This window comes from Strigops habroptila, chromosome 4 (assembly GCF_004027225.2).
Source record: "Strigops habroptila isolate Jane chromosome 4, bStrHab1.2.pri, whole genome shotgun sequence".
Taxonomy (NCBI): Eukaryota; Metazoa; Chordata; class Aves; order Psittaciformes; family Psittacidae; genus Strigops; species Strigops habroptila.
Genome location: NC_046358.1, coordinates 34760634 through 34770783, shown reverse-complemented (window position 1 = coordinate 34770783; position 10150 = coordinate 34760634). Strand labels below are relative to the sequence as shown.

At 41.4% G+C, this 10150-nt stretch overlaps 1 protein-coding gene across 2 annotated transcripts in view; it reads right to left on the bottom strand.

The window, feature by feature from the left end:
* Window positions 1–206: 206 nt before the first annotated feature.
* ALKBH1 (alkB homolog 1, histone H2A dioxygenase) overlaps window positions 207–10150 on the bottom strand; it is a 13244-nt gene continuing 3300 nt past the window's right edge. Inside the window, exons 3-7 of one of the 2 annotated variants that reach the window (XM_030481361.1) lie at window positions 6997–7159; window positions 4339–4429; window positions 3966–4016; window positions 3055–3248; window positions 207–2518 (exon numbers count right to left, since the gene is read on the bottom strand). In XM_030481361.1, the coding sequence (XP_030337221.1) occupies window positions 2095–2518; window positions 3055–3248; window positions 3966–4016; window positions 4339–4429; window positions 6997–7159 (923 nt within the window). In that variant the 3' untranslated portion in view covers window positions 207–2094. The remainder of the gene's footprint in view (window positions 2519–3054; window positions 3249–3965; window positions 4017–4338; window positions 4430–6996; window positions 7160–10150) is intronic. The other variant, XM_030481359.1, reaches the window with a different exon arrangement.

The following is a 10150-nucleotide window of genomic DNA, read 5'->3' as shown; positions in this document are numbered from 1 at the left end:
AATTAGATCAGGACTGTCTCTCACTCACAATGGCATTAAATAAGCTTGACTGCAAGTCAGTAATTCAGCAACTTCTCAGCTCAGTCACATCTAAACATAAGGCTTCAATGGGCTGGTTACTTCCCATGACCAATTACTATCAGTAGTTTGCAGCATTTACTACAATTTCAAACTGCAGAGGATAAACAGTATGGTTTCTTGTCTTGGAATCACAGGAACAATTGAATCCTGGAATAAATGATAGCTTGTCTATTATATATTTGCAGGGAACTGAAGATAAAAGAAATGAGAACCATGGACTGAAGCCTCAGCCTGTGACATGAAGCAGCTCCAGTTCATGACTATCCAGTTCCACGACTCTGTCTTCTCTCTAGGAGTTGGAAGATTTTGCTTCCCTCTCAAGAGTGAGGAGCAGCCACCCTGCCTTCTCACTGCCAGGCAAACAAACATTCCTCTCCCCTTCCCCACCTTCAGGTGCCACTAAAGGAACTTTGCTGTTTTCTGAGACTTAGTCAGCTTTCCTCTCTGGTCATGTTGTAACCTCTCCGCATAATAGTATTCACTCTCCCAGGGCTCAGCTGTAAATACACCAGGCGTAGGACACAGAAAGGACAGATTTCTGGCATAGAACAAGATATTAAAACTTATATCTGATTTCTTTAGACATTAAATTACTGGAGCTCTTTGCAGTGTTGCCTAAGGAATTAGTTACACACACACACATTCACCTGCTATGAAATAAGCAGACCAAACACTTTCCCCATGAGGAAAAGCTGTCACATACATATTTAATAGGACTTGGATACTGCAGGCAACACTTCTCTGAACCTGCCCAACAAACCCTGAACTGCGCCTAAACCAGGTAGCCCTGCAGCCACACACAGAGCTCCTCCACCAGAGCTGGCAGATGGCAGAGGCAGTATCCAAAAGAAGCCTGGAGGGATAGCACAAGGGATGTAGCAGCATTAACAATACACTGAATAACTAACAGGGAGAGAAAGAAAAGAAGAAAAAAGCCATCCCCCAACTGATAAAGATCTTTAATTTAAAAACTGAGTAAGTTTATTCATTGGGAAAGTGCAACAAAATACCCCAGGGATAGAGCATTCCACTCCAACAATTAAAATTGCATTAAAAAGCAGATAGAAAGGTCTGAGCCTTAAAGAGAACTGGCACAGAAGCTGGTGCTTTTCTTTGTTTCAATATATTTACCTTTGGGTGACAGAGACAGTCACCGATTAATTTTTTAGGTACTTTTCATTTCTTCTAATGCAAGTCATTCTGTTCCTTCAAGATGCTAGCTTGGGACTGCAGGACCATAATCTGCAGGTACTTAAGAGGGGGCAGTTTTTAAAGAATGGGGATGTCGGGCTCAGTCACGTACTCCCATCTGGGAGCTACCAGCCATTCCAAGTGGATATTGCCCCCAGTTGTTTCTCTCTAAAATCTGAGGTATGCAAAAGAAGTCATTCTACTCATAAGAGCGGTTTCTGCCGCAGTTGAGGGGGTACAAGCAGGCAAGAGGAGAGCACAGGACTACAGCAAGCTTATAGCAGGAGCTGCTTTGAGGGAGCTGCTAGTTTCCAATCACTGAACCAATTTTTGTGGTAGAGGTAGCTCTCTTGGAAGTGCTGCAGGTAGGTCTCACACCCATAGCAGCCTATTCTCACTCATACCTGCTACTGCACTTCAGCTGAGCAGCAGAAGCCCAAGAGGATTCTTTAACCCTTCACAATTATGTATCTGTTGCTAGCACTTTCTGCCCAATGTTTTCAAAATACTTTATGAGCATCACTGCACCAAGCTTAAAAGTCTCTGACATACAGGTATTTTAAATGGAACAGAGTACAATAAATGTCTGCAACAAAACAACAGAAGAGCTGATCTCCTGGGTCCTGGTCCTGAACTTACCCTTCTTTTACTTTTAAATTCTTTTTCTCCTTTAACCTATTTCTTACAGTAAGAATGACTTGATTTAGTCTGCAGAAGTTTATCAATCCCAATACTGACAAGTGACACCTAGTATAATTACATTAGTTCCCAATTCCATACGGAGATCGCCTATCCAGTCCATGTCAGCATGACCTCCTGGTCTCAGCTGTCTGTGTTTGGTTTATGTCTCTTGGCTCTGCTGTTGTCCTGATGGTGACCGTCTTCAGAGGGTGCTTGGCCCTTCCCCTTTGTCCCAGATTCCTCTGGGAATTTCTGACCCTCAGCCAACACCTGCCGAATAGTCATATTAATGCGGGAAGACTGCAAGTACTTGGCACACACCTGCCAGTCCTCATCAGAGCTGTGCTCAATGACCGAGCCAACAGGAAGGTCTGAAGAAAGTGCTTGGTCCAGGCATGAAGGCAAAGCTGTCCCTTCAGGGTTGGGGAGGACCCGGGGCACGGCATGGTACAGCAGGCGGCTGAAGCCAGACATCACCATGATATCTCCACTGTGCATGAACATTGCTGTTGGGGCCTCCTCGCGCTTCAGGCCCCCAAGCAAAAATATTGAGGATTGCCCAAAACTAGAGATGGTATGATGGAGAGAGAAGAGAAAACAAATTCAGGCAGAGAACAATTATATGTACAATAAGAAAAGATTAGCAACTAAATCGTTTTATAAAAATAAAAAACCCCAAACAAGCAAACCAGAGGGGTCTCCTAGTAACAACTTTAACAACTTTACAATGTGAACACGGAAAACGGACTAAGAGGCCTGGTTCAAGGCAGTCAGTGTGAGCAGTTGCCCTGCCAGGTTCGAAGCTCTGCTGAGTTATGTCATTGTTGCCTGCTAGTACCAAACTGACACGGTACTAGAACAGAACTGCGCTCCACGCAAAGAGCTCTTCCACCGCAGGCGCCACATCCATGATATTCAAGCAGTCTTCAAAGAAAAAATTATAACCTTGAGCTACAGCTTCCTACTGTGCAAATCTTCAGAGAGTGAATATTATAAACCCAATTAGCAAACTACATCATATTGACTTCCTAGAGCCATATGCAACTATATAAAAAAGGCAACCAATCCTTCTACACTACTTGAGCGCTTTCCTTGACTCACCTGAATGATAAAAGGGGACGAGAATGGTCTAGTTCAGACTCATCCACATGAATTCCCAGTGAAGAGTCAAAATGATAGTAGTTCAAGATCCCTGCTTGGGCTTGGAAACCCCGGAACCCACAGGCTGCAGCCACTTGTTCTGACAGGAATGCAAGGTCTGAGGGGAAAGGAGTGTGGTGATTTGCTGAGTACTTCTGGAGGAAGGAGAGTGGAAAAAAAGTAAACAGAAACCACATCCAGAACATCAGAGCAGTACATACAACTGAAAACAAATATTGAATGAGAAGTCACAAGTTTGGCTGATATTCACAGAGGACATCATATTTATGACTACAACATAGGCAGAACCATAGCAAGTTTACCTCATCATTTAATTCTGGGCTCATGCTGAGGCTGCTAGAAATAGAATTAATAGTGGAGTTATCATTATATCTCAATGGCAAACTTGAAGTCAGTAAGATTAGTACCTAAAGTTTGTACCAACATCCTTGAGGATCTACTTGGTTACTACCTAAAGCTGCCAATTGAAAGACAGGACTGTATGTCATTAACAGAACTCTGAAGAACAAGAAACAGAAATCAATTGCAAACCTACTTTTTCTCTCTCCCATGAGTGATTCTGAGGTGATTGGAAGGGAATAACCAAGTTTTTATTAAGGCCACCCAATAATAGGCTGACCTGCTAAATATAAGGCTGCAAGCAGATTTGGTTAAGCATCTGCAACATACTGATAAGATTGCATATTCACTCTGCCATCCTTTTCCAGCCTCCATGTAACTCAGTCTTATGAAAAAGTTTATTTTGGCCAGGAGCCCCAAAATAGCTGTTAGCTGGTGAGGCTGTATTATACTGGTTCAAGTTCTTAAGTTCAAAGTCACATCATCAGCAGATTCTTCCTGCTCTCACTCACCCCTATGAAGAGAAGTAGTTTCTCAGAAGTAGCACTCAAGGTCATTCTCACCTTAAGTAGTTAACAATGCTTTTGTGGCTATCCCTTTTGGTAAGGTAAAAATGCTCACTTAACCTGAAAGAGAGTCACAGATCTAGAGCTGTGTCTATGCTACCAGTTACCTTACAATGGAAAGAATGCAGCAGTGGACTTTGCTGTTAAATCCTTCACAGTAAGCCAATACAGATTGAAATGTTCTTACAAGCATGGTTTGTTACAGCCTTCCCTCAAGGCTGTCTTGTAGGATCATAAGCATTTTATTCCATGATATGCTCTTCTGTCTGCCATTCTGAGTGCTTACAGCAGAGAAAAATAAAGAATTTAGTTTCAATACCTTAGTGTCCCAGTTATAATGGTAACCAAGGGTCACCCAGCGCAGCTTCTCCAATAAGCTTCTGGGCTCCCATTTACTGGAACCCTTCTTTCTGCAAAGACAAAAGGGACAGAATATGCGTTAACTTCTGAGGGGTTTTCTGGTAGTGCAGCATACAGTAATGAGAGTCACTCATCCATATGACAGCCTATTAAAACAATCAATGCTGAACTTTTTTCAGTGCCATTATTTTTTCCTCCAAAGACCTTGAAAATTCAGTTCATGCAACTTTTGCAAGCTAAAGGGCCTACTGTCCACTGCTGCCACTTTAAAAGCCTGTATTTTCAACATGGCACATAATTGGTTATCAGATGGAGACAACACAGTGAACTGGTGCAGATTTAGAAGTCAGAATTAAGTGTGTACTATTTGAGCACCTGAAAGTCAAAGAACAGAACCTGTGAAGATCTAAAAGCTGCAAACACAAGGAAAAATATTTGAGGCATTTAATGGAAAATGACAAGAAAGGAGAATGCTTTGCCTGACAGTAAAGCATACCAAGCTGCATAATGTTGCAAAGGACCATTAGTTCTACTATTTGGTACTTTTACAAGACATCCTAAGGACTGACCAATGCGATGTCCAGTAAGAAGCAAGACTGCTCTAGCTATGACCGTACACTTCTTGTAACGTCAAGAAGTCTATATTGCAGGTGTCTCCTATCCAGACTGCTATGCAGGACAACAACCTGTTCTTCTCAAGTGTCAACCCTAATGCAGCGAGACTCAGAGGTCTGAAGCCACACGCCAATTTACCAGTCTTCCTCTGAGATGGTGAAGGCAGGAAGAGACCTCAGGGAGGGGCTTTTACTATGGCCTATGGAAGAGTCCTTAGAAAGTTGCAAAAAGTGTAACTATAGTAAATCAGATAGAAACATGCAAGTAACAAACACAAAACGGAAGCTACACATCTATCTGGTAGTCCAATTATTCCAGCAATTTCAGCTTCTCTTCTCAAACTAAGTCATGTGTTATGGTAAGGAAAGAAAGAAAAGGGAAATATACTCAGCATATTATCAGTCGCACCCGATGGTTGGCTCTCACTTACAGCCTCATTAGTTCAGTAAAAGACATGCTCTTTTTTACAAAACATTCATATTTGTGCTGCCATGGTCAAGTCTCAACCAAGCACTTTGATTTAATGCGTATTTCTGCCTGCGTATACAGGTTGTTTCTGCCCTTCACCTACACCATACTAAGCTAAACCAGGAACAGGAGTAAAAGGCCAGTTTCTTCACCGTTAGTAATCTTTCATAGCTCACCGATTATTGAAAGTCATCTTTCCAGTTTCCACCTCTGTCACAGGGCAGTAGCAACTGCAATTACTTTCACTACAGCGCTGGAGTGTTTGCACAACAGCAGGAACCCTAATATGCTCAGTAGGTCTTTGTTTTTGCATGTGATTTCACATGTGATTGCTAAGGAGAGGAAAGTCCTGAGTGCTATGTATCTGGAAACAGCAAGTTCCTAGAACTGTAGCAGCAGGTGCTCCTACAAGAAAGCACAGAGAAATTCTGGTACAACTATGTTCAAAAGAGAACAAGACTAACAGCTGGGGCTTTGGTCTGAAGCTGGTAAATGACTGCATCTATAAAATCCCTCCCAGCCTTTTCCTTGTATACACAGGTTATATATATCCCTTGTAGGGATGCTCTAACCTCTTTTATGCTTTTAATTGTCACCAGCACTTAAGAAAATACCCAAACTCCACTCTGTGAAGAAAGCATAGCATATATTTCTAGGAACTGTGTAGACCTTCCCTACCTTGTTATTCCTGTATCCTGAAAAGAGCACATAAGCCATGACCCGAGCACATTTATGCATCTTCCCAATGGCTTTCAAAAGCATTAAAATTGTTCCCAGACTTGGAAGTAGACTTTAGTTAAGTAACTTTTTAGTTAAGCACTCTATTTTTCCCCTCCCTGAATAGCTGTCATCTCTAGGCAGTTAGACAAGTTGGCTAGTTTTATCTGCTGTTCTCCAGGTAAAAGCACAATACAGTAGCTTGCTCATTTGAAGACTCAGGCAAGCGCTTACTAAAACTGCCAGCCATGACTTTTCCAAACACTGTCTTCAACTGAATTCAGCTGCAAATTAACCTCTGTTCTGATCATTCTCTGTGCACACAGGAGGTGCTGCTGGGAAAGGCTTGATGAGCTGGAACAACACCTCACTTTTTTCAGCTGTAGGTCACAATGCACAATACTTTCAAGGAACCATTTTTCATCCTTGATGGAACACAGAAGAAGGTGTCTGAATTTCTGTAACTAGTTCTGACTGAGCCTGGAAAATACAAGTGGAGCCATAACTTCTCTCCTATGTGCAAATCTTGCTTTTGCCGTTCCGTATCTTGTAGATGTTAAAAGTATTTTTAAAGAAAAATCTCAGCATGTTGATTTTACCAAGAGACTGAGGGAGAAGATGAGAGCTGTAGAAAACTCATTATGAAAAATGCGCAGTGAAATCAGCAAGGCAATGATAAATACCCAAATAACTAAAAGATTGTATACTGTGAACAGCATCTCTCTCATATGTATTTTTTACAGGTGACTAATTAAAAAGGTCTTTAAAACCTTCGGACTCCATTATTTTTAACCACCAAAGGTTATTGTGGACTTACCTTAGCTGCTCCTTGCTCTGTCCCCAGAGGTCAATGGTCTTCTCGGGAGCCATGTGCAGGTCTAGGTTGCAGACATTGGGTTTCTGGGGATATAGCTTGAGACACTGCTTCACCCAGTGACGCTGGCATCCCGGCAAGAAGGGATTTAGTATGAAAATAAACCCTGACCACAGGAAAAAAAGAAAAGGACGGGGTAAAGAAAGAGTATAATTAGGCATTTCCCTTGTTTTTTCTAAAACTAGAACAAAGGACAAGGGTCAAAGGTACTGAAAAAACACTTTAGACATAAACCCACTGATTCTGCATGTAAGCTGATGAAATCTATTAACAGGTCTGAACAGGTAAGTTAAAACCTATTGCTTTTTCAGTACAAACAAATGGTGGCCATAAGGTAGAAGGCAGGGAGGGCAGCCAACCTGCCCGTTTTTTTGTCCAAGCAAAAAAATGACAAGAAATGACTTAATCTGTGTAAGGCATATTGATCACAGCTAGATAACGGAGTAAGAACCATAAATCAAATTGCTTTGGAGTAAATTTGATTTTGAAATGATTCAGCAAGATTCTTCTCTTGAACCCTGCAAAATTAAAGTAATTCTGGCCCAGTTTTTCTAGACTTCAAACTAACCTTGCTGCTGCCTCTGAATTCACACTGTCTTCTTATTGCTACTTCAGTGTCATGAACTACAGAGAGTAGTACAAGAGATGAGCAAGTCTCTAGTAATGTAAACTGTCCTCTCCTTTGCTTCATGCTTATTCCCAGGTAAGTCTGGTTGTATCCATCTTTGTATTTTGGTATGGTAATACTCATCAAGTGGGCATGAAAGTCAAAGTATATCCCACATTGCTTGTTGCTGCCTGCAAATACTTTGTAGTCATTGTTAATTGACAACAAAAAATAAACACGTAGCTAGTCTGCACATTCATTTAGCCGGGCACCTCCGGCAGAGTTCAAGCAGCAGCCCAAATAAGAGGATTAGCAGAGATGTAATGGATCGATTTGGTCTATATCTTAACAGACAAGAGTCCTTGACATAAGATCTGCCATCACTAGGAATGCTAACAGGATTCTTCACTGGAATTTTCTCCCCAGTACCCCAGGGGAGTTTCCTTCTAGGCCAGGGTCGACAGTATTGAGGAGTGTCTGAAGGGAAGATGCTATTAATCTTTATTGTACCTATGCTGAGAATCAAGGCATTCTCTCAGAGACTGTCAGTTCAGTAAGACTCGCCAACACAAAATTCACATAAAAAGACAGATAAGGGTATAGGAGTTAAAAAAGGAACAGGAGGTTTCGAGGTTTTGCCCTGCTGTGTCATTTTGAACTTCTTAGTATTATCAAGTTAAACAGAGACAAAAATAGACGAAAAAGGAAGAAGCAAGGCTAGGAGTCTCAGCAGGATACAAACTTGCCTTGTGGCCTTATGACAGTGGTAATAAAAGCACAGAAAAAGCTTCCTGCCAGCACATCTCACTGACCTCACAAGATAAAATTAACTAGTTAGAAAAAGAGCCTTCAGTGTATTAATAATGTACTGTCATTCATTTCACTCCACTCCCTGCACCGTAAGACTATGGCAGCCTTCTGATAGGTCTGGTTACAAGAAGTTTCTCTGCCAGAACATTAGATTTACTTTCTGTTGGCCTCTGCACAGAACAGAACCATAATACTGCCTTTCCCTTTGGCAGCTTTTGATGTGGGGTTCTCAAAGCACTTTACTACATTCATGAAATTACTCTTGACTGTGTATGTGTTACCTCCAGGTATTAATGAAGGAATTGAAGCCTGCAGGGCTAGTTACACGCAGAGCTGAGAACAAGAATCCAGATTTTATGACTCTTGTATCAGAAGCTTAGAACATGCTCCTGTCTCTCCAAACCTTTCCTTGATTACTCCTAAGAAACCACATTAGTCTAGATGTACAAAAGCAAGAACAACTAAAAAGTGGTTTATTGCTAGGCGTCTGATGTCAAGAAAAGCTGAAAACTGTGAATTTCTAATAGTTGCAGAGTTTTAGTATAAAATTCTTTACTAACATTCAAGACTAATAGTTCCTGGAAGGGCCAACAAAGCTAGAAATCAGTGGTTTACCACACATGGGAGGGAGAAGAGTAAGGAATATATTTCTGTAGCAATCATTCTGAGCTGACTAAAGACCACCACAGACAAGCTTTGAAGGCAACGCAATAGCCTTGAAAGAGTTGGTCTGAGTGGAATGGGCAAAAGATGATTACTTTGGGGATATGTATACCACAGGAATCTGACTTGAGGAAGCTGGCGCAATTCTCTTACTGCAGCAAAATCTTGTGGCACACTAGGAATTAATTTACACCTAGCCTCCAGCCTCAGTCAGAGGAAGAAGAAGACATGCAGATGTCTAGCAACAAGAACAACCTCTCATCACCATCTTGTGTCAGTCACAAAGACCCAAAGACAGCATCGCCCACATCTCACAGAACTCAGAACACTGCAACAGAAATTCACCCAGCTTCCTTAGTCTTATATTTCATTGCTCACTGTAGGGACAAAACCAAATGAGTTCCCTTCCATTTGTCCAGAGTCAAACTAAAGAAATTCTAACTTACTTTAGCGGACTATTGGGGCAGTTGGTTAAGTATCTTATAGTGCTTTAGGATGTTCAGATAAAGGTAGCTGGAAAAGGATAAAATATTATTCTTGTCCACACAAGACTTGATTCTAAACACAACTGAGAATTCGTTAATGTATTTGCATTTCATTTTAGTGAAATGTTTTCTTTGTCAAAGGCAGAAGAAAAATGCACTTAAGTAGAACACTTGCGATTTATCCCCCCTCCATGTAATTGTTAGGAAAGACGTTTGGACAGACATAAAATGACAAGTGAGATCAAACGAGGGTAGCTCTAATGTGACAGGTAAGTGGAACAAAAAATTCATAGAGGCAAGAAGAGGTGGAAGCCTTTCTCCTGAATTTATTAAATTCCTTGTGTATTAACCATGCCAGATGACTGGTGTGGCTGCCCCAGTTTCAGAAATGGTAGGCCAGCTTCACAGCAACCCACACAGACACTGACTGCAGTCCTGACGAACCAAAAGAATGGTTCTTATCCAACGTTCATGATATATGTTGAGGAAAAATAGATGCTATAGAAATATAAAAATCTTTATCAAGGCCAAC